Below are 23500 nucleotides of genomic sequence, written 5' to 3'. Positions count from 1 at the left end.
AAGCATTAAAAACACAAAGGTATGAGTTTTTACTGAATAATGATGTTAATTTGTACTTACAAGCTCTGAAGGGGCACCTGGGTGGCTCAGTCAGTTGGGAGGCCGACTTCGGCTCACGTCATGATCTCGCAAACTTTGTGAGTTTGAGCCCCACGTCGGGCTCTGTGCTGACAGCTGAGACTAGAGCCCGATTCGGACTCTGTGTCTCCCTCTCTCTCTGACCCTCCCCCGCTCACACTCTGTGTCTCTCTCTATCTCAAAAATAAATAGACATTAAAAAAAATTTTTTTTTAAGTTCTGAAGAACATTGTCCCACATAACTGAAAAATCAGCTTTACCATGAAATTTGAAATCTGTAAACTTGAATATCTGAAAAAAAAAAAAAAAAAAAAAAGAAAGACTGCCCCAACTACTTTCCATTATATTCCATTTGAGTCACCATAATCTTTATTTCAAAATAGTGTTTTATTATATAAAAATGTAAAAATCCAGCAAAACCAGAAATACCGGATATATTTTCCTGGGCTTTCACATTTGTTGATTTTTATTCGCAATCTCTTTTTCAGAACAATTTACAACCTCAACCCCATTTGCAGTCTGATTATACAAGTGCTAAATGGCAGAAAGGTCTAGAATAAATACATCAAAAAAAGAGGCAAAGCCGTGAAACTAAGTTGCATGCAACAGGTCTATGCGGGTGGGGGACAGTGTCTAGGAGATAAAACAGAGGAAGACAAAGCAATTGGAAGGTTTTAGCTGAAGTTCTTTCAATCATCTTTGTCTTTTGCTCCATGTTTAAGGATGCGCGTGAACTCGATGTAATTGAAATTCCCCTTTTTGTCGATAGGCGCTTCTCTGTACAGCTCGTCCACCTCCTCATCCGTAAACCGGTCTCCCATCGTTGTCAGCAGCTCTCTCAGGTAGTCTTCCTGGATGGTGCCTGGAAGGCAGTAGAAACGGGAGTCACGAACACTTCCTGGCACTGAATGGTTCATTTCTAAGCTAGGTCAGTGTTACAAAATATTTCAGAATATCCACGTTTATGTGAACAAAAGAAACTAGCGAACTAAGGCAATATGTAACTACATCATCTTTGAGAGTTCTTTCATTTTAAAGGCTCAGTTTATAGGTTATAATGCTTACACAATTAATTTGAAGCAAGTGTTTTTCTCTGGAGGAGGAAAACAAAAACCCTCTGTATTTCAGAGATGTAAAGGAAAACAAAAAGGCAGTTGCCCAGAAAAATGGACAGTACCGGCCAAGACCAAATGTGCCAGAGGGGTAGTGCGGTTATGACAAGTCTGGAGACGAAAGCAGGAAGGAGGTTGCAAGGTACATCTGAGGAAGTGTGTGGGTGGCTGAGGAGACGGTTAATGGAAAGGAAAGGGGAAAAGGGGAGGAGTAAGAAAATGTGAATAGCTAGGCTTTACGATTTAAAATGAGAGAGAAAAAAATATTTTAATTGTTCAAGTTAGTTCCCTATAATTTTTGGAGAGACTGACAGTCTCTTGAAGAAGTAGTTTTATTGTCTAAGAAATACTATTCAACAGACAATTCTCCATTTGGCTTTCAGGAAGCTCAGAACCAAATTCAAAGATTAACACCTCAAACCGGGAGCTTTATGACCCACATACCTGTGACCTACCCATTCTCGGTCATACTGTCCTACTATAAATGATAGTTGATTCATTTTTTCTTTAAGTTATATTTTATTAAAAAAAAAGGGGGGGTGTTGTGTCTGTGTGGCTCAGTCAGTTAAGTGACCGAATTCAGCTCAGGTCATGATTTTGTGGTTTGTGGGTTGAGCCCCATGTCGGGCTCTGTGCTAACGGTGCAGGGTCTACTTGGGATGCTCTCTCTCCCTCTCTCTCTGCCCTGTCTCAACCACACTCTTTCTCTCTCTCAAAATCAATAAACTTAAATAAATAAATAAAGTTATATTTTACTCGGTTTTTTCATTTCCTAAGAAGTATTTCATATAGTCCGGAATGAGGGGGGGGCATGAACAAAGAGCACTCACCAGTTGCTTCTTCATCAAAGCAAGCAAAAGCATTTCTGATGACATCTTCTGGATCTGTGCCATTTAATTTCTCACCAAACATCGTAAGGAACATGGTGAAATTTATGGGCCCCGGAGCCTCATTCATCATGGCATCAAGGTATGCATCGGTTGGATTCTTCCCTGTAAGATTTTACATTTTAACATTTAAGGACAAAGAACTCATTTCAACACATAATTATTTGTTATTGTTATGCTCCCAGCATATTTTTAAGTTACATCATCATCACATGAAACTATTTTTTTCAATTAACTTGCAATAAGGACATTTTAAAAAGACAAATTTTTGACAATGTAAAAAAACCTTTGATACATCATTATAAAAATGTATTGTGGGCTTAGGTTGCATGTTTTTCATTCATTGATACTTTCTGCAACTTTTCCTTCACTATTTTTCATCAAAAACAAGCACCAGAGGGGCACCTGGGTGGCTCAGTTAGACACTGGACTTCTGATTCCAACTCAGGTCAAGATCTTATAGTGGTAAGATTGAGCCCTGCATCAGGCTCTGCACTAGACGTGGCACCTGCTTGGGATTCTCTCTTTCTCCCTCTCCCTCTGCCCCTCTGTTGCTTACATGCTAGCACCCTTTCTAAAAATAAACAAACAAACAAAAAAAGAAAAACAAGCACCCGAACCCATGAACCAGGCAATGCCACAGTTTTACATTTTGAATGTTGATAATGTTAAAGGTCCATCAGGGCATTTCAATGCCAGTTGTTTAAAAATTTGAAATAATTCATATTACTTTTTTTAAATGTTTATTTTTGAGAGAGAGGCAGGGAGGACGGGGGACAGAGGATCTGAAGTGGGCTCAGCGCTGACAGCAGAGAGCCTGATGTGGGGCTTGAACTCAGAAACTATGAGATCACGACCTGAAGTCAGATGCTTAACCTGACTGAGCCACCCAGGCGTCTCAAAATATTCATATTTCCAATTGTGGTACAGTTGCCCATGAATTAGTATTTTCAAAAATTTTATTTATAATTTGGTCATTCAAGCTAAAACTACTAGGTTGGCTTAGAATCCTGAGCTCATTTTGAACAATAGTATCTATTACTCAGTGGCCAGACATAATGCAAATGCTGTTTACTCATATGGCGGAACTAGTTTAGTATTGCTCATAATGGGAAATCTCAATCTCGGTTCCAACTAAGAACGCTTCTCCCCATGGAGGGAGATTCCCCTAACCCGTCCTCTGAAGTTAGGAGAAAGTCCCCGGGAAGGGCCAGTCACGGTAGGAATAACAAAGGGCTCCTCTTTGTCCAGGCATTTGTGAGGCCCTCCCATGGTATAGGAAAAGTAGCTGTGAAAGAAGGAAGCATCTAGAATTGTGGGTTTGAATCCCAGTTCTGCCACTAGCTTTGTTACTTGAGAAAAGGAGGCAGTTGTCTAGGGTTTATTTTTTTGATCTGTAAAATGGACTGGTTAAACTTGGTTTCTGAAAAGTCCCTCCCGACATTGTTTGTAATGATTCTCTATGAAAAGAATATCTTAAGTTAGATGTTCATATCTAAGGAGAATATTATACCCAACTAAGTGCTAACAATCAAATCTAGAACTGTGGTTCATACGTAGTTATCATCCTGGGAGTTTGGGCGAAATATGAATGCCAAGTTGGCATCTGTCTTACTATAGATTACTTGTCTCACTCATTACACCTATTCAACATACCAATACAAAAATTAGCCCAAAATTAATTTTAAGATTCACTGAGTCAGTGAAAGGAGCTAAAAAGATCTACTTTTCTACCTTCAAGTTTAATTCAACTCTCTTGCCCCAATTTTTTGGGAAAAAGTCTAACCCAAAGGTGTCAAGAGAACATGGGTACAGGAAAGACACGGGGATTAAAAATGAATTGGTTTAGGCTAAGCACCTATGAACCCATTCAAGGCATCCAATATAATTTGTTGATCTGAAAGATAAATATGTATCTTTAAAGGCATGGGGCTCCCCAAAATGGAAGGCCCTAAAGTCAGCCTCTTACTCTACCATCCCTCACTCATCCAACAAAGATTAACTGAGCATCTATTATGAGAGGGCACAGGTTTGAGTGTTCAATCTTTGTAATACAACTAAGTCCTTCAATTTTCTTCTGTGGCCTTCTTTACTAGTGGCGCGCCCAAAAAGCGTACACTTAGCTATTTTGAGTGTGAAAAGCACTGGGATCCAAACTACCTCCAAGGCAACAACTTAGTTCAGTATCCCGATTCTACTTTCACTCTGACTAAAGAAAATGTTGCAAAATGTTAACTATTGGTGCATCTAGGTAAAGGGTGTATGCATGTTCATTACACTGTTCTTTCAACTTTTTGCAGGCTTAAAAATTTTCAAAATAGGGACTCCTGGCTAGCTCAGTCAAAAGAGCATTGCAACTTCGTTTTTGTTTTTTTTTTTTGAGCATGTACCTCTTGATCTTGGCATCATGAGTTCAAGCCCCACGTTGGGCATACAGATTACTTAAAAATAAAATCTTAAAAAGTATTTTTTTCAAAATAATATATCAGAAAAATAAAATAAAATAGAGGAACAAAATTATGTTATGTTACTAAGAGGGAAAAAAATAACACCCTCATTTTTTGCCCTGTGGCCCCTGTTCTGGCTAACAGTCAAGCATAAGAAAACTCCAGAGTGCAGACAGAGCCTAACTGTGACCTGCACTCCCTTCCCTGCCCAGTCTATAGGGAACTCCTAGGTTTGCCATTTCCAACTGTAAAATCACTGCTGACTTGGGATAGAACATGGAAGACCTTCCCTCCCATCTTTCTTTTTAAGATCACAACAAACAACAAAATCATACAAGGAATAATAAATTAACACCCATAAAACCAAGTAAGGTGCCCAGACAACCAGAGGGCAGTTTATGTTTGCTTTAAATCTTGTTATTTTTACATTTTATTTTCTTCAATTATAAAAAAGTTGTAAATAAAATCCTCTTTTGACTGGCCAATCCCAACATGGCACTTCCCACCCAGACATCTCTCAATAAGCCTTTGAGGAATACTTACTCATGATGCAAAAAATAATTCAGAAAACACTGAATTATTATTTTGGGGAAGTGGGCATATTAAGGATATAAAAGTCTACCTAGAGAAGCAAGCATATCATGCAAATCTTCCTTGTCAATGAAACCATCTCTGTTCTGATCAATCATGTTGAAGGCCTCTTTGAATTCCTGAATCTGTGACTGGTCAAACATGGCGAACACGTTGGATGTTGCGCGCTGGGGACGCTTCTTAGTGGTCTTGGTCTTTGCCTTTTTGCTCGACATGGTGGCTATTTAATTCTAGAGTTAAAAAGAAGAAACAAAGCAAAGGAGAATGCATAAAACATAAAACAAAAAAGAACCTGTAACACCTATAAGTTAGCAAGTAAAAATATCTTTTAAAAAGAATATTTATTTCGAGGGAGAGTGACGGTGGGGGAGGGGAAGGTGTGGGGGGGGGGAGGGGCAGGGAGAGAGTATTGGGGGGACAGAGAGAGAGAGAGAGAGAGAGAGACACTCCCAAGTAGGCTCTGTGCTGATGTAGGGTTTGACCCCACGAACCATGAAATCATGACCTGAGCAGAAATCAAGAATCAGCTGCTTAACCAACTGAGCCACCCAGGCACCCCAGTGAGTAAAAATAGGTTACTGTAGAATTATTACTTCAATTGGGTAAGAATACATATACATTTAAGCTTCATTTCCAATGTGACAGTTAAATGGCTAGGAAAAAAAGCAGTTTTGAAAATTTTAAGGAACAGAAATCATTATATAGGTTGTCCCCAAATTCCATGAAACCCATTTTTATTGAGTGGAAATTAGTTTAAAAATACATACCAATAGCCAGGATTTACTGAGTAACTTACTATGTGCCAAGCACCGTTAAGAGGGTTTGGGGCTCTCCTAAAGAGAAATGCTCCAAAGCTGACATTTTACTTTTTACAAGGACTGTCCCATTGAATCCTCATAACAATCCTATACAATAGGCACTCTTCTTTTTACTCCATTTTACTACCAATATTGCATAAACTCTCTGAGTCTTGGTTTTTCAAAACAGTGTGGAAACCAGGGAAGCTCACTCGATCTTCAGTTTTACAGCAAAACACAGCCTCTAGTTCAGTGCAAGTGAGACTTAAATGAGAGGACATTTGTAGAGACTAGTATAGTCACTGTATGGTACATGTTCAAAGGCTCTCATCTTTAAAAAATTATCAAAAGCTACTCTTTTTTCATTACTTTTTAAAAGTCATCTCTATGCCCAACGCGAGGCTCGAACTCAGGACCCTAAGATCAAGAGTCACATGCTCTACTGACTGAGCCAGCCAGGCGTCCCAAAACCTATGACTCAATCTTGCATCCCTTCCTTTGACATTTCCCCTTTCCTTTGACAAAACTTTTAGAATACCAGTGTAATACTCAACTATTTTCATTTTCTCATCTTTTCAATCACTCCTCAATTCTCTGTAATATGGCTTTGGTGGCAGCCTCCAACACTCTATTGAAAGCCACCAACAATTTTTTTTTTTTTAATTTATTTTTGGGACAGAGAGAGACAGAGCATGAACGGGGGAGGGGCAGAGAGAGTGAGACACAGAATCGGAAACAGGCTCCAGGCTCTGAGCCATCAGCCCAGAGCCTGACGCGGGGCTCGAACTCACGGAGTGCGAGATCGTGACCTGGCTGAAGTCGGACGCTTAACCGACTGCACCACCCAGGCGCCCCAAAAGCCACCAACAATTTAAAGTCATTTTTTTTTTAATGTTTGTTTATTTTTGACAGAGAGAGAGGCAGAGCATGAGTGGGGGAGGGGCAGAGAGAGACGGAGACACAGAATCTGAAGCAGGCTCCAGGCTCTGAGCTCTCAGCACAGAGCCCAATGCAGGGCTCGAGTTCATGACCTGAGCTGAAGTCAGATGTTTAGCTGACTGAGCCACCCAAGCACCCCATAAATGTCAAATAGAATAAACACATTTCATTCCATTTTTTTATTTGCAGTTTCAAATAATGTAGATAAACGCAACACAAAAATACTATCAGCTTTGGGATTAGAAAGTCCTGAGTTCAAATCTCAGCTCCACCATTACTAGCTACATATTATCTTGGAAAACCCAGAGGCACCAGAGCCATTTTCTAGTCCAATGTCTTATTCCATCTTCACAATTGCCCTATGAGATAGGTATTATTTAGGTTAAAATATAAAATCAATGGCCCTGTGTAGTAAACAATTTTGCTCAAAGAGAGTCTTGGCCCTTTCCCTCTGCTCCTGGGAGGTAATCTCTAAGCCTGTGGAATGTCCTGCTGATATCAGGGTCTTGGGTCGTATCAGACAGCCTAATAATGTAATTTATTGTGGGGCTTTGGGTCATGTGTTATCAGTTTGACCACTCAAGGGGCTGGAGACTGAGGTCAGCCACAGAGCAGCTGACAGTATTTATGTGATGGAGCCCCAGTAAAAACTATGGATATCAGAGATCAAGTAAGCCTTCCTAGTTGGCAATACACCATGCATATTGTCACATCTTATTGCCAGGAGGGGTCAACACTGTCCAAGGAAGAGGACAACTGGGGGCTCTGCATTTGGAACCCTCCTGGACTATGCAACATACATCTCTTCCCTTGGCTGATTTCAATCTGAACCCTTTTACTGTAATAAACCATAACTAACAGTATAACAGCTTTTAATGAGTTCTGTGAATCCTAGCAAAATTATCAAAACTAAGGGTTGTCTTGGGGACCCAAACCTGCAACCGGTGTCAGAAATGAGGGTGGTCTTGGGGACTGTTCTCTAATTCTGTAGCCCCATAGTGTGAAAGCAGATGACTAGATGGGACAATGGCTGACCAAGGCAATTTTGGACCTGGGTCTCTAGGACTTTTAGTCTTAGACTTAATTTTTTTGGTACTGTTTTTAAGACTGTAATCTCTACACTCAATGTGGGGCTTGAATTCACAGCCCTGAGATCAAGAGTTGCATACTCAAGTCTTGGACTTTTAATCTACATTGTTTACTTTTCTTTTTTCAATTCAAAAAAATACACCACTGGGTATTCTAAAGCTTGGCTTAGTGGTGCAGGTTGAAGTACATCAGCCTTAGAGTTTCTCATTCTAACATTCCAACTCCTTCCCTACCCCACATACTTGTCCTGAATAAATGTTAATTTTCTCTTCTGTCCTATAACTTAGCTTATTTCAGCTTAGTTATATTGAAGGTTAGAGACAGAATGTGGTCCACCAGCAAGGCACTTGACTATGTTTTAATTCTTCTTCCCATTCCAAAACTGCTGGATCAACATTTTTTCATGCTAAAAATCCCAAGATTCTATTTCTTCAAGTCATAGTATGTACATAAGACAGTAAATAGGAAGGCAAGAATTAGTTCTCTCAGTATCCACAAATTATGTTTGTAATAGTCACTGAGAAAAAACTCCCAAAGAGTAAATTTTTATTTAAAAAAAAATTGGTTGTGTCATGCTAACCTTACAGCTACCCAAAATATTTAAGCATTTCTGAAGCTTATTTGGAGTTCAGGAAGCTGCTGCCAAGATGAAATTAAACACGCAAAATTTTTTTATTAGGGGAAATGCCTGTGAGAGAGAATGGGGAAGTAACCAACAAGGCTGGAAAAGCCCTTAGATAGTGAGCCAAGTCTGACCCCTAGAGTGAAGGAAACAGGGAAGGAAAGCAAAAGACAAGAGCAATTCACTAAATGACCCTAATCAAAATATGTTACAGAGCAGATAATAGGCTCAATATAACACCACAGTTTCTTTTAAAAGTTTTTTTTTTTTTTTTTTTTTCTTCCTGGGGCACCTGGGTGGTTCAGTCAGTTAAGCATCAGACTTTGGCTCGGGTCATTATCTCACGGTTCGTGGGTTCAAGCCCCACATCACGCTCTGTGCTGACAGCTCGGAGCCTGGAGCCTGCTTTAGATTCTGTGTCTCCCTCTCTCTCTGCCTGTCTCTCAAAAATAAACATTAAAAAAAATTAAAAAATTTTTTCATTACCTCATGTTAAAATAGTACACATTTTAAATAGTACACATTTATACACATATAAGGTACCTATAGACACTACACACATACACACATAAAATATGAGCTGATAATAAAATATCAGCTGAAGAGTGAAGCCAAGTTGTAGCAAAACAATCAATCTCAAAAGAACTCTACCCCCAAAAGAAACTACATTCCTCTTTCTCCTTTTCTTCTGAGATAAGTATCTTCGCTTTCTCTACTTTCTCACTTCCCACTCACTCTCAACCCACCACAATCTGGCTTTTCTCCCCTCTACTGCAACTGCTTTCAAACTGCCAAATTCAGTCTAACTCATTGGATCCCTCTGCTGTCTCTGACACCATTTTATCCCTCTTGGCCTTGGTGAACAGTAACAGTAGAAATGAACTGTCCAAAATGGAAAGAGAATGCAAGGTTCCCAACCTTGTATACCTTCCACTCCTGATGAAGTAACATGGGGCAAGCTGAGGGCAAAGTGCAGGCCAACAGCTCCCCCCCCGCCCCCCACCCAGGTGGGACATGTATGATACTCCTTGGACACGCCAGGCTACCCAAAACCAGGAAAGGACAAAAAACCCAAAAATAAACAAACAAAAAACACCCAAATGGTTAAACTGATAAGAGTCCCCACTAGTTTACCAGAAAAAGGCAATCCCATCATAGCCTGAAGTCCAGGAACTCCCTGCGACTTAATGTTAATGCTTTGCTAGAGGGAAAAACAACCTTAGGTTGACAATAATAGGGGTGCCTGGGTGGCGCAGTCGGTTAAGCGTCCGACTTCAGCCAGGTCACGATCTCGCGGTCCGTGAGTTCGAGCCCCGCGTCAGGCTCTGGGCTGATGGCTCGGAGCCTGGAGCCTGTTTCCGATTCTGTGTCTCCCTCTCTCTCTGCCCCTCCCCCGTTCATGCTCTGTCTCTCTCTGTCCCAAAAATAAATAAACGTTGAAAAAAAAAGAAAAAGACAATAATAGCTAGGCCTCCAGTAAGTCTTTAGTATGTGAAAGTCTCTTTGGAAACTCCCTCTACCCCAACTCCATAAACCCATAACCCCCCACACTTACAATGCACAGGCCCTGTCCCCATGCCTTAATAAAATCACCTTTTTGCACCAAAGACTTCAAGAATTTTTTCTTGTCCATTGGCTCCGGACCTCACAAACCCCACCCCAAAACCTCATCACTCTCAGGAGGGAAACTCCTAAATGTTATACTGGAGAGGTTCATTTATGTTAAATACTTGGTTGACTTGGTGATACCAACTTACTCTTCTCTCAGTTCTATTTCTATGATTGGTCCTCTTCCATTTTCTTGTTAGGCTCTTATCTTCTCCACTCACCTAGGTATTCATGTTTCCCAATATTCTAGCAGTCCATGGCTTATTAAAATTCTTTCCATTCTGCTTTCCTTGGATGATCTCATCAACTCTCACTGGTCTGACAACATTCAGTGGCTCCCAAATCTGTATCACCAGGCCTGACCTTTCCCTTGGCTACAGACTCCAACGTCCAACTGCTTATGAAAGGCACTCATTTGGACATCCCACAGACACTCATAATCAATGTGTTGGAAAGTGAATTCATTATCTTCCCACTTCTAAACTGTCTTAGTTTTCTGTCATTTACCTACTCACCAAACCAAAAACTTAGGAGTCATCCCCAACTCATCCCTCTTCCTGATGAATCAAGCCCTACCTCAAATATTTCTCAGATTTGCTCATCTTCCTCTTTCCTCTCCCACCACCCTAAACTGGGCCTTCATTATCTCTGTGTAGAATATTTCTATGTCGGGGTGCCTGGGTGGCTTAGTCAGTTAAGCGTCCGACTCTTTGTTTCAGCTCAGGTCATGATATTGGTTGCGTGAGTTCTAGCCCCATGTCGGGCTCTGCTGGTAGTGCGGAGCTTTCTTGGGATTCTCTCTCTGCCCCTCCCCAACTCATGCTGTCTCTGCCTCTGTCAAATAAATAAACTTAAAAATATATATATTTCTATGGCCAACTAACCTATCTTCTTGCTTCTTCATCCCTCTAAACTGCCCTTTAGATTCCAGCCAGTGGTGTCTAACACATGAATATGAATATGACCTTATCTTTCCCTTAAAAATCTTTGGCTGTCCACTGCATACAGTACAGAATACAAGTTCTTAAGCATGGTACACAAGGTCCTCCTTTCCATACTCTAGAATGACCTTTCCAGCCTTATCTCTAGCCATTCTCTGCTTTGTACTTTTCCTTCAGTAACACCAAACTGCTTGTATGTGTCCACGGCACCACGCACTTCGTTACCTTATATATTTTTGTTCTTGCTACTTTTCCAGCCCCAAATGCTTTAAGACCAAGGAGAAAATTAAAGGTCTACTCAACTTATAGCTCCATTCCATTTATTGAGTGACTCATATGCTAGGCACATTATGTGCATTAAACTTAACACGCCTGCTTCACAAATGTAGAAACTGAAGATCAAAGCAATTAAATAACTTTCCCAAGGTCACCTAGTGGCAGACCTGGGAGCCAAGCCCCATTTATTGAAGGCTATTTCTAACTTTGTATTTTTCACTTTGTACTAAATATTCTTTTAGATATTTTTAATTTACCACAATTTTTTTTAAGTTTATTTATTTATTTGAGAGAGGGAGAGAGAGAACCCCAAGCAGGCTCCATGCTCAGCCTGACACAGAACCTGATTTCACCATAGCAAGATCACCAGCTGGGCAGATATCAAGAGTCAGATGCTTAAGTGACTGAGACACCCAGGTGCCCCTTGAACTTACCACAAGATATAAAAAACTTTCAGTATGACCAATGCAATCTAACACTGATTTCTGAGCAGTGACTTTCCTCTGAATTCAAATCCTTGAGTTTTCCAATAAATTCAGACGATACTGGAGAAACCAATGTACAGGACAGAATTGCACAGTGAAATGGGAACTGCAATGTAGGTTTAAACAAGTGACAATATTTCCTGTCAGTCATGGTCTTGGTTTGACATCATAGGTAAGGCTTGAAACCTTTATCTAGGACTGTCAAGTTAATGTTCAACTTATAAATGTTAAGCAGGAAACAACAACCAAACTCCACTCTTAAGCTGTAATTACAAAAAAAAAAAAAGCAAAAAAAACCCTCATATAAACCAGCATGTAATTTAATGAAGAACCATCAACAGCAGTAAAAACTTCTCACTTCCTCTTTAAATATGTCATTATTTTTGTAAATTTCTCATATAGAGTGAACTAAAGGTGTATGTAGTGTTCACAGAACTTATAAGGGTTGGGATACAGGAACACTGGTATATGTGGCTGTGGTGTCAACATATTTAGATAATGATCTAAATGTCTGCAAAATCACCTGCGATACTGTTGTGTAAATCAAAACTTGGGCATGATAATCACTACTAATAAGCAGAAATTGCTTGTGAACTTTATCCAGCCTATATGACTTTATTGGCTTTTATGAAGCATATTCTGTCAGCTACCTAGGACTTCCTTGACATTCCTTTAAGGGTTCCTTCTTTATATCTTAAGTCAGTTAGGGGCTGTCGCCATATGACAAGTAAATCTGTCTCTCACAACAGTTAACCTTCTGGTTTCAATATTGGCTGCACATTAGAATCACCCTGGAAGTTTAAAATTTTTTTTTTTTTTTCAACGTTTATTTATTTTTGGGACAGAGAGAGACAGAGCATGAACGGGGGAGGGGCAGAGAGAGAGGGAGACACAGAATCGGAAACAGGCTCCAGGCTCCGAGCCATCAGCCCAGAGCTCGACGCGGGGCTCGAACTCACGGACCGCGAGATCGTGACCTGGCTGAAGTCGGACGCTTAACCGACTGCGCCACCCAGGCGCCCCAGAATCACCCTGGAAGTTTAAAAAGAACTGATGCCTAAGTCTTAGTCTGGTCTAACTGAAACTGAATGATGATGGGTGGTGCCCAGGAATTTGTAATTTAAAAAAATGCATCAGGTGATTCCATTCAGGAGGGTTGAGAACCAATGAGTTAACCATTTACAAGGCACTGGTTATTTACGCGTCGAGTTTCTTTTAGTTCTTTTAAAACTTAGTCATGTTTTAATGGAGATGCTAGAGAGCTGGACACTAATTCTAGTTCTGGCATTCACAAGTTAGTTACATGACCTTTGGTCATTTTAGCTTTCCTGGGCCTCACTTTCCTCATCTATAAAATAAAATAAGTAGATCAGAAGTCACAAACTGGCAGCTGCCAAACTATATGCAGTCCGCAGGGAGGTTCACTTACTTCTCCCAGGGATGACCTTTTTAAATGCCTTCTTCAGTAACTGAGTTAGCTTGCCAACATTGTAAAAAACTTAAGTTTACTTTAATAAATTAACAACTTTCAGATGTCTTGAAAAACCGTATGATAAAGAATCAATTGACCAGCATTCGTAAGTTCCTGTAGATAATGAGTATTCAGTGAGGAATCCCCACTACTCCCTACATCTTCCTGTCACAGTTGGTATTTGTTTACGTGATGGCCTGGCCTCTGAGAGCATCTGAACTTGTTCCTTGGCTACGGTGGTAGCCAAACTTCAAGATGGGCCTCCACATTTCTCATGCCCTTGCGCAGTCCCCACCAACAGTGGAAAGGGTTGACCTGTGAAAAGAGGTAAAATAATTTTCCTTCCACCCTTTTGAGTTCTTGGCTGCCACTTCTGTAATTACATATTCAGAAGAAAACAGTTTACTAACATGTGTAACAGCAGAGATACCCAGGGAAAAGCCAACTCAGAAAGGTAGCTTAGAACTCAGTCTAAAAAAAATTTTTTTTTAAATGAAAATAGCTTAAATATCATCTTCAACTGAAGAAAAAGAAGACAGGTGTGTGTGAGGGGAAGAGGCTAGTGACGGAAGGTTACCAGGAAAAGCAAGCAAACAGGGTAAGGCTTGTTAGGTAGATTTAATCAGGGCTTTCTCTGCTGATAAGAGGCTAACGTTGTCTCCTGAGAATAACCTTTGTCCTTCCTGGTAGACAGGGGAGGAAGGACACCTATGCAAATTTATGCCCTGCTTTTAGGTAAATAGGAGGACAGAGAGCTTTTCTTGTGTCTGGTTCTTCAGCTGCCAATACCAACTTACCAGCCATATGAGTCAGCCATCTTGGAGACTGGTCTTCCTTCAGATGACTGCAAACCTGGCTGACATCTGGATTGCAACCTTATGAGACTCAGAACCACTAGCTCAGCTGCCTTGGAATACCAGATTCTCAGAAACTATTGCTTTTTTAAGGTGCTGAGTTTGAGATAATTTGTTATATAGTACTAGAAAACTAAAAAAAGCCACTGTGTTTCCTTGACCTCTTTAATATTAAAATAGGACAATGCCTTTATTTCAGAATTATGGCCATAGTCAAGTTTACATTGGATACGGAACTTTCTATTCCTGGTTAGAAAATTTTAATTCCTTCTATTCAATTTCTCCAAGTTCTGTGGGTTCCTTTTTTTTTTTTTTTTTTAAGGAGTCTCTATACCCAACACGGGGCTCGAACCTACAACCCTGAGATCAAGAGTCACATGCTCTACCAAGCCAACCAGGCACTCCTAACTTTTGGCATTTAAAAAATATTTCTCTAGTAATTTAACCATTCCATCTAGATTTTTAAATGTTAGCTCACAATTACTCATAATACTATTTACTTTAAGTTTATTTAAAAAAATTTTTTTTAATGTTTATTTACTTTTGGGAGAGAGACAGAGAGACAGAACATGAGCACGGGAGGGGCAGACAGAGGGAGATACAGAACTGGAAGCAGGCTTCAGGCTCCTCACTGTCAACAGAGCCTGATGTGGGGCTTGAACTCATGAACTGTGAGATCATGACCTAAGCTGAAGTTGGAGGCCCAACCGACTGAGCCACCCAGGCACTCTGGAAGTTTCTTTATTTTTAAGTAATTGCTATCCCCAACGTGGGGCTTGAGCTCATGACCCCCTGAGATCAAGAGTTGCATGCTCTGACTGAGCCAGCCAGGCACCCCTTCTATGGGTTCCTCTTTTAACTTCAATAGAATCACCACTTCCTCAACATTCCCATCAACACTATCCTGTTCTTCTGATTCCTATGCTGTTTTGCTAGTTCTTGTTTCCTAATTGGAGTTTCCTGAAAAACTCTATCTTTGAACTATTGTGCTTTTCTCAGGTACTGGTCAAAAAACCAAAATGAGGTAATTGGGGGAACACCTGGGCGGCTCAGTGGGTTAAGCATCTGACCCCTGATCTCAGTTCAGGTCTTGATCTCAAGGTTGTTTGGGCTCCCGGCTGGGCATGAAGCCTACTTTACAAAAAAGAAAAAAAAAGAGGTAACTGGGGAGGAAGGAGAAGATGGTTTTGTGAGCAAAAGGATGATGAAGAGTTCAAGTTTTAGCCAAGCTACAGGAGAATGGTAGTGGAGACGCTTAGGGTCAGGATACTTAGGGGGTCTCCTTTTAGCCAGACCAATTTGTAAGCAGAGGCAGAAGGTGAGACCTGACAGTAAATGCAGAAGACCAGAGAGTAGTTCTGCTAAAAGCTAAAGTCATTTCCAATTCAATTCTCATGCTCACCAAGGTCTAACAAAATCTTTAGAAATTTCTCATGGATTCCCATGGTCATTATTGTAGTCAAGACTAATGTTGGTGCTAATTAGGAGGATCAAATGACTGGTTACATGAGCAACGGTCTGAAAACAGTAATCATAAGGGAGAATTTAGTATATAATCAAGCTAGAATAGTCCACAAAATTAAGCTCATATACTTAATGACATGTCATTGTTTTTATGCTACATATTTAGGCAAATATGTAATCAGTTCTATAAATTATTATATGTATTTTTTTAAAGAGCCAAACACAATTTTTACAGCTTTCCTCTTAGTACCAGCTAAACTTTCCCCATAGCATACATATTTTAGTATTTACCACATATGTTATAATGCTGTCATTTTTTAATTATGGGTTTTATGATCACCCCAGTTGGCAGTAAACATTCCATCCCCTGAACACGCATATCATTTTGTTTTATTGCAGTGAAATGTATATATGGTGAAATGCACAGATCTTAAAAATGAGTTTTTGTAAATGTGAACATTTATCTAACCACCATCCCAATCAAGTTATAAATGTTAACATCACTCCAGAAAGTTCCTTCCAAGTCAATGACTTCTCCCAGAGGCAACCATTGCTCAGATTTCTATAAACCAGAAATTTATTAATTTAACCATAAATTCGTTCTGTCTTTGAAACTCTTATAAATGGAATTATACAGTGTATATTCTATATGCCTCACTTCTTTCACTCAATACATTTTTGAGATTCATCTATCTTGTTGCATTTATCTGTGACTTATTCTTTTTTTACTGCCCAGTAATGTTTTCTTGCCATGCCATTCACCTATACATTTTTATGGCATTTAGCCTTTTTTACCTCGGATTGTGTGGTATAGTAGACTGCCTTACACTTGGCATGTGCTCCATAAATATTTGTAAAGCAAATACATACATATGCTTCCTTCCTATCACAAACAGAATTACATATACATATATTCATTATAAAGTAGATCCTGGATCTTACTCCTAAAATAAATCTTTTCTCTATGATTTACCCATGGTTCAGCATAAACTCCACTGGACTTTTCCTCAAGAGATCCTCAACAAAACTTACCAGTTAGCCGCTGTTCCACGCCTGGAAGAAACAATGCTAATAACAGACAATAATTGAGTGCTAAGTATGTGCTAGGCACTGGTCTAAGCATTTCACATGTATTAACATATTTAATCCTCACAACTTCTGATATAAGCGCTATTATCTCCATTTCTCAGAAGAGAGAATTAGGGCAAAGAGAATAAACAATTTGTGCCTGCAGCCACACAGCTAGAAAATGGTAGAGTTTATTTTAAAGTTTATTTATTTTGAGAGGGAGAGAGAGAGAGCAAGTGGGGGAGAGGCAGTGAGAGTGAGAGAGAGAGAGAGAGAGAGAGAGAGAGAGAAAGTCCCAAGCAGGCTCCAAGCTATCAGCGCAGAGCCTGACAGCAACGCTCGAACTAAGGAACTGTGAGATCATGACGTGAGTCAAAATCAAGAGTCAGATGCCTGATTGAGCCACCCAAGCACCTGGAAAATGGTAGAGTTTAAATTCAGGATCTGTACTCAGGAAGTCTAGCTCCAGAGCTGTACCACTAGCCCGTTTCTCCTATATATAGACAGCTCAAATTCTCTATCATGAAAACATGGGTAGCTAGCTGGGGGTAACAAGCAATGCCACCACACAGCAAAGATGCAGAATAAGGAAGATCCCAACGCTGCTGGCAATGACAAGCATCCCTAGGTACTTGGCGTCTTTGAATCCTAGAAGAGAGGGACAATCAGCCCCATTTATGGGCTCTAAGTCCTCTTATCTTTCCTAATCCCACAACCCTCACCTGGGGATCTGTCCTTCGGAAGTTTCAGTCTATCCTGTCGAAACTCAGTCTCATTAAAGCATAAACAAACATCAAGCCATACAATATAGAAGCTGTTTCATTCAACAGTGCCTGAACAAACAAAAAGCTGTGCACTTAGTTATGAGGCCCAGTGGGGTCCACCTAATGCTTACAAAGAAAATGAGAGGCACACGTGAGTCCTTCAAGTGACCTTGGGCAAATTATCTCGCTTCTCTGGGTTTCAACGTCCTCAATTATAAAATGAAAGATAATCTATAAGACAAGTCATCTATTTCACAAGATAATCTTTAAGGTTCTTTTGAATTCTAAGATGCTATGATTCTTCTCTTACGAAAAGACCATTTCAAATCCATCTTAAACAAAGGCTGCCAAACTAATTTTCTAAGCACCCCTTTCTTCATATTACTCCCTTAGTAATGAATCCAAAATGACTGCCTAATGCCTCTTACATAATCTGTTATTTCTGGCCAAGTTTTCAAGACATCCATAAAAACGTCTCACTTACCTACCTATCTACCCTTATACCCACCTATTACTCATTATAGTTCTTGTTCCATTCAGGCTGGTCTCCCCACTGTCTCCTTTTCACCCAACACAATTCCCACCTTTTGAGGTTTTCCTCTTGTTACCTCCTACCACAGATCCTGCCAGAAACAGTTCAGTTCTACCTCCTAGGGCTGAATTTAAGGTCTTCAAGGAGGTTACGATTTTTTTCTTCAGAAATCTTTCTTGACTTGTGATTTGTCCTTTTCTTCCATCAACACGCATGACCTGAATCTTTACAAGATGCAAGACACAGTGAGAGTTACAACTCCTATGGGCATCGTTCCATTTTAGCCTGTACCAACCATGCACTCCGGTACAGGTTCTCTTAACAGTTTCCGTGGACACTTCACCTAATGCAAAGAAGCACGCACCACTAGACTCCTGCACCCACCAAAGCATCCAGCCCTGTGTGCGGCACAGAGCAGGTGCTGGCAGCGGGGCCGCGGGGAGGTCGGAGGCACCAGGTGTGTGAAGTCACCCGGGTGACGCAGGGCCGGTCTACGCGCTGCCCGGTACCCAGCCACCTCTTCCAGCAGGGCGTCTCCCTAGCCCGGCTTCATCCGCCCTGGCGCTGCCCGGCCTCTCAACGTTCAGGCCCAGGCCCGGCCGCTGCCAGGGCCTCTTCATCAACCCTCTTCGCCCAGCCCAACAGGTTCCGAAGCCCCCGGTCCCCGGCGTCCGGGTCTATTGGGGCGGGGTCCCGGCGGCGGGCGCGAGGCTGGAAGGGAGGGGGCGAGGGGGGAGGCCCGAGGGATGTCGCGCGCCGGGGCGAGCGCCACTCACCGCCGCCAGACACCAGAGCCCGGTCTGCCCTGCGCGAGACGACGAGCGACGGCGACGATCGCTGGGCTGTGGTGCTACAGTGGCGGCGCCCGGCACTTCCTGCCTCGAGAAGTGGACCGGAAAGCGCACCGGAAGGCGCGGCGAGATCCAACTCGGGACGGGGGGATGCAAGAGGGGTTCTCGCTCAGGACCGAGCGAAGCCCGCTGTGTCGGCCGAGGAGCGAGGCTGCGGCCGAAGAACACAGCCTGGGCTCTAGTTGTCTTCTGTGGCCTGTTGCATAGACTGCTGCATCCCCTCCTGCGTGCTGCTGTAGCCCCGCGGCCCGCCCTCCTCCCCCGCCTTATGCGGCGGGTTCCCGCGGCCCTTCCGCATTCCTGGGCTGTAGGGCGCCGGGCCGGGCTTGGAATTTGACCCCGTGGGGTGGGGTGGGGCGGGGCGCCGTTCCCCAGGATTTGGGGGGTCCCGGGTGCCGAAGGTCTCCCACCCTGGGTTCCCACAGTTGGCACGTGAAAGTACAGCTCGCGTAGTTCCATATGTACTTGAAGTAAAATAACTAGGGTGCGTCCCGCGTAATACTGCGGAAGGTAAGAGGGCGGCGGCGGGGCGGACTCCTGCCTGCTGGAAAACCCTTTCTTTTTCAACGGAGCTCCAGCCAGAGTTCTATCATTTAGCCTTCAAATTATAAGGTTTATGGCCTTACAGACCACGGCTAGCCTATAACTGTTTCATTCTCCTTACAACCACAAGAAAGTTTTGCTCAAAATGTTTTCTGCTTTCCTTGGGTCAACAGATGAGAGAATTACGCGCGCACACATTTATAAAATGCTCTTCGTCAAAACAGGAAACCACGAAGCTACATTACACAAGTTTGTGCCTATAACCTTCACTTCCCTCATTCTAATATAGATGAATGCCACTATTTCTGGGTAATGGAGGATAAGCCAATAGCAAACCTTTATTGAGCACTTGTTACTGCCTGAAAGTGTGCCAGATGCTGGGGAGAGGAATAATAGTCTTTTATATTCTAGAAATCTTTGATCAGAAATTCCTAGATATTAGGAACCATGTGTTCAGCACTCTATAGCAGTTCTTAAACAGCAGCGTGTGTAAGCAAAACCTGGAGGGCTTAGTAAAAGATTCTTGAGCCCCAACCCCAGATACTCAGATTCAACAGGTCAAAGGCGAGGCGATAATTTGCATTCCTAGTAAATACAAATTTACTAGATGCTGGGGGATGCTGATGCTGTGGTCTTAATCTGATAACACTGCCCAAGGTCCAGATAATTAGGGAATGCATTTTCTCATAATTTGAAAAGCAATTTCTGAAATGTCACACCTGATTCTAAAATAATGACTCTTTCCCTTGGCTGCAATCTGCTCTTTGGTCCAATAGTATAATTTTTTAACACTCAAAATCAAGAATTTGGCTTCTTTAGGTCTTTGTCATAGAGCCCTTCAAGTATGGTCTACTACCATCCCATAAGCCCTCATCTTTGCCAGCTTAGTTAAGATCATAGCTGAGGGACTCTGACTGCACTTTGATTTTGATCTCCATATTTGTTTATAGAACTGCTTTCCAATACAATAGTCACCAACCACACGTGGCTATTTAAATTTAAATTAAAAACTCAGTTCCTCAGTTATATTAGACATGTTTCAAGTGCTCAATAGCCATATGTGGCTAATGTCCTTATTGGAAAGCAGAGACCATTTCTATCATCACAGAAAGTTGTACTGAAAAGCTCTGTTCGTAAAATAATTCTAGGGTATATTGTTCTTTAGATTCAAAAGGAAAACAGTATTTATTAACGAAAAGCCAATTATCTAAATATCTAGCTCTTGGGTTATGGCTAATTAAGGCATATCCTTTTCAAAGATAACTGTGGTCATTAAAAAGAATGGTTACAAATAAATGTGGCTATGCCAAAACATGAAAAATAATTTAAGCTATGTTAAACTAAAAACAAGGTGTATGTTCATTACAACTATAAAATGTATGTGGATAATAAGACATTATGGCACTACATGAGTAGGGAGATAGACATCTAGTGTAAAGGATACAGGGACTTAAAAAAATTTAAAAAAAAGAAGGGGGGGTGGCTGGGTGGCTCAGTCAGTTAAGTGTCTAACTTCGGCTCAAGTCATGATCTCTCAGTTTGTGGGTTTTAGCCCTGCATCAGGCTCTGTACTGACAGCTCAGAGCCTGGAACCTGCTACAGATTTGGTGTCTCCCCCTCTCTCTGCCCCTCTGCCATTCTCACTCTGTCTCTTTCAAAAATAAACAAACATTAAAAAAAAAACATACAGGGACTTGGAAGTTCAAGAGCAGGTAGAAATGAGAGAAGCAGCATTAGGGAAACTGGGCATTTCTTCCATGTGGGATTAGTTCCAGCAATACTTTCAAGAATAAAAAACCAGGTTTCAGGGAAATCGAGAAATTGTACACTAAAGGAGGACCTAGAAAGACACAAACAAGTCTAATTATTGGATCTACTCAGGAAATCTAAAAAACTACTTGAGCATCTAGTTGGTCCCAGGAAACTGATAGACTTAATGTATATTCTTAGTAAATCCTTATTACCACCTTTTAATATAATAAAATTCTAGTTTGAACTAATTTACTATCAAACAACTATGGACCTTTCTCCTAACCTCAGCCTTTTACTTAATCTCCAACTGCCATTAACTCCTATCGCCTATCCTTTCCTCTTTACAGAGGTAGAAGTATCCATTTTTATTTCTCTAAGGATAATCCTACAATGTGTGATCTAGGTTCTAGCCCTGCCTATCTCTTGGACATAATTCATTTTGTTTCACTGATTGTTTCTTCCAGTTTGTCTTTTTCCTCTGTCTACAAACAGGCTTGAATCTCTAAAGATGAGCCCTTTGATCCTGAACTTCCCTTCAAGCTTCTCTTCGTTGCCAAGCTTCAGACCCCCGCTGGTAAACAGAACAAGAGTAACTTTTGAATACCTACTGTGTGCCAGACCATTTAGCTTTAGTGTTTCTAATTTTCACAACAGGCTCTAAGGGTACCATTCCTTTTATAGGTGATGAAACTGACACAAGTGACCTGCCCAAGTCTACAAAGTGTGACTCTAAACCCCATACTACTCTTAGTCACAAAAAGTGCTGCATTATATATTAATAGATTATGTTCATATTATGAACCAGTAGCATTACTTCCATTTTACAAATGAATAGAGGTTGAGGGAATCTAATTGACCTAAGGTTATGAAACAATGTAGCAAAAATGGGATTAAAATGTAGATTAGCCTGACCCCTAAACCTAGGCAGTCTACTGTTTCATGCTGCACTATGGATTCTGCATTCGGAACCCTAACAAATCTAGTATAGGTGACCAATGACTTGATCTAGTGGCCTCCTTTAAACTTTCCTATATTTAACTTTTCTGTGTCTTAACACTATTGACTAACCTCCTCACTCTTGAAACTATTCACTTGGTTTCCACAATACTGTTTTTGTGGCTCTTCTTCTCCAAGCCCTTTTATCATCTTCTGATCCTTAACTTTTCTGCATATTCGTAAGTCTAGGTGTTATACCACTTGTCCCCTCTCTCTTCATACTTTGTAGGAAATGGTTGCCTTTCCTTTTCAGAATTTGATTTTTTATCACAGTAGCACTCATCAGTTCCTGCTCTTGAGTCATAGGCTCCTTGATAAATATTAAATTTGGGCCCTGAAGTCCAAATGGTAATATAATCATAAGCAGGTAGATAAGGATGCAGTAGGTTGGTTTCATGAGAACTTTTGGAATGTAGGACTTTCATCATGGAGACTGGTTTTTCAGTCAAATCCACTTTTGGAGATGTTTTAGCTTTTTATTGGCAATTATCTTTGCTTAAGCAAACCCTACTTACTATGTGGAGAATGCTATTACTTTATTAGAAGACTTATTTCATTCAAGGGAGACCATTCACTGTTCCTAATGGAAGCTGACTCTTTTTTTTTTCTTTTTTAAATTTTTTTTTAACGTTTATTTATTTTTGAGACAGAGAGAGACAGAGCATGAACGGGGGAGGGGCAGAGAGAGAGGGAGACACAGAATCGGAAGCAGGCTCCAGGCTCTGAGCCATCAGCCCAGAGCCTGACGCGGGGCTCGAACTCACAGACCGCGAGATCGTGACCTGAGCCGAAGTCGGACGCTCAACCGACTGAGCCACCCAGGCGCCCCTGGAAGCTGATTCTTTGAGAAGTTATTTGAAATGAAAATGCAGATACTATTAAGAGCTTATTTTAGTAGATGGGATCACTTTGTTTCCGTAGTGGAAACAATGTTATTTGGACGTTTATTAAAAGCAGAAGTGACCTTTTTTTTGGTTGAAATGGAAATTCAATTCAACAAACCGTATTTTAGCATTAAGGCTATGAGCCTAGAAAAAGTATTTTGCTTAACTCACTGAATGAAATTCAGAAACACATAAAGGGCAAAAAGTAGGTGCTGAGATTCTAACCTCAAAGAGGACAGAAGCAGTCTTGTTCCTAGACTTTTTACTTCTCTGTAAAGCTGGCTGCACCAGATTAAAGGATCTCACTCACCTATCCTGTTGAACGCAAAGGTCTGCTGCCTTGAAGGCATTCAGTAATTGTTTATTGAGTGAGGTAATGTCTTATTAATAGTAGCATAAAACATAAAGTTATTAGAGTAATTGTCAATTACTCATCTTTGTAGGCTGTC

The 23500-nt window shown here is 41.1% G+C and overlaps 1 protein-coding gene across 2 annotated transcripts; it reads right to left on the bottom strand.

Moving 5' to 3' along the window:
- Window positions 1-446: 446 nt before the first annotated feature.
- On the bottom strand, window positions 447-18895 carry LOC124517541 (myosin regulatory light chain 12B). Of its 2 annotated transcripts, none has more exons than XM_047086878.1 (4): window positions 18802-18895; window positions 5147-5345; window positions 2021-2182; window positions 447-940 (listed from the first exon to the last, which is right to left on the bottom strand). In XM_047086878.1, exons 2-4 carry the CDS (start codon window positions 5328-5330, stop codon window positions 768-770), a joined length of 519 nt encoding a protein of 172 aa, XP_046942834.1. In that variant the 5' UTR covers window positions 5331-5345; window positions 18802-18895; the 3' UTR covers window positions 447-767. The 2 variants fall into 2 exon arrangements, with proteins under 2 accessions (XP_046942834.1, XP_046942835.1); XM_047086879.1 differs by lacking the exon at window positions 18802-18895 and adding an exon at window positions 18078-18327.
- Window positions 18896-23500: the final 4605 nt, after the last annotated feature.

The sequence above is a fragment of the Lynx rufus genome, unplaced genomic scaffold, assembly GCF_022079265.1.
Source record: "Lynx rufus isolate CCGP_SWC_20201006 ecotype Redwood Valley unplaced genomic scaffold, mLynRuf1.p SCAF_22, whole genome shotgun sequence".
Classification (NCBI taxonomy): domain Eukaryota; kingdom Metazoa; phylum Chordata; class Mammalia; order Carnivora; family Felidae; genus Lynx; species Lynx rufus.
The sequence above is the reverse complement of the archived record's forward strand: the minus strand, read 5'-3'. Positions and strand labels throughout refer to the sequence as shown.

Coding starts and splice junctions, on each gene's coding strand:
- LOC124517541 (XM_047086878.1), bottom strand. CDS start 5,330: ATGTCGAGCAAAAAGGCAAAGACCAAGACCACTAAGAAGCGTCCCCAG. Junction 2,183..5,146: donor TGATATGCTTGCTTCTCTAG/GTAGACTTTTAT, acceptor AAAATCTTACAG/GGAAGAATCCAACCGATGCA. Junction 941..2,020: donor CTTTGATGAAGAAGCAACTG/GTGAGTGCTCTT, acceptor ACTGCCTTCCAG/GCACCATCCAGGAAGACTAC.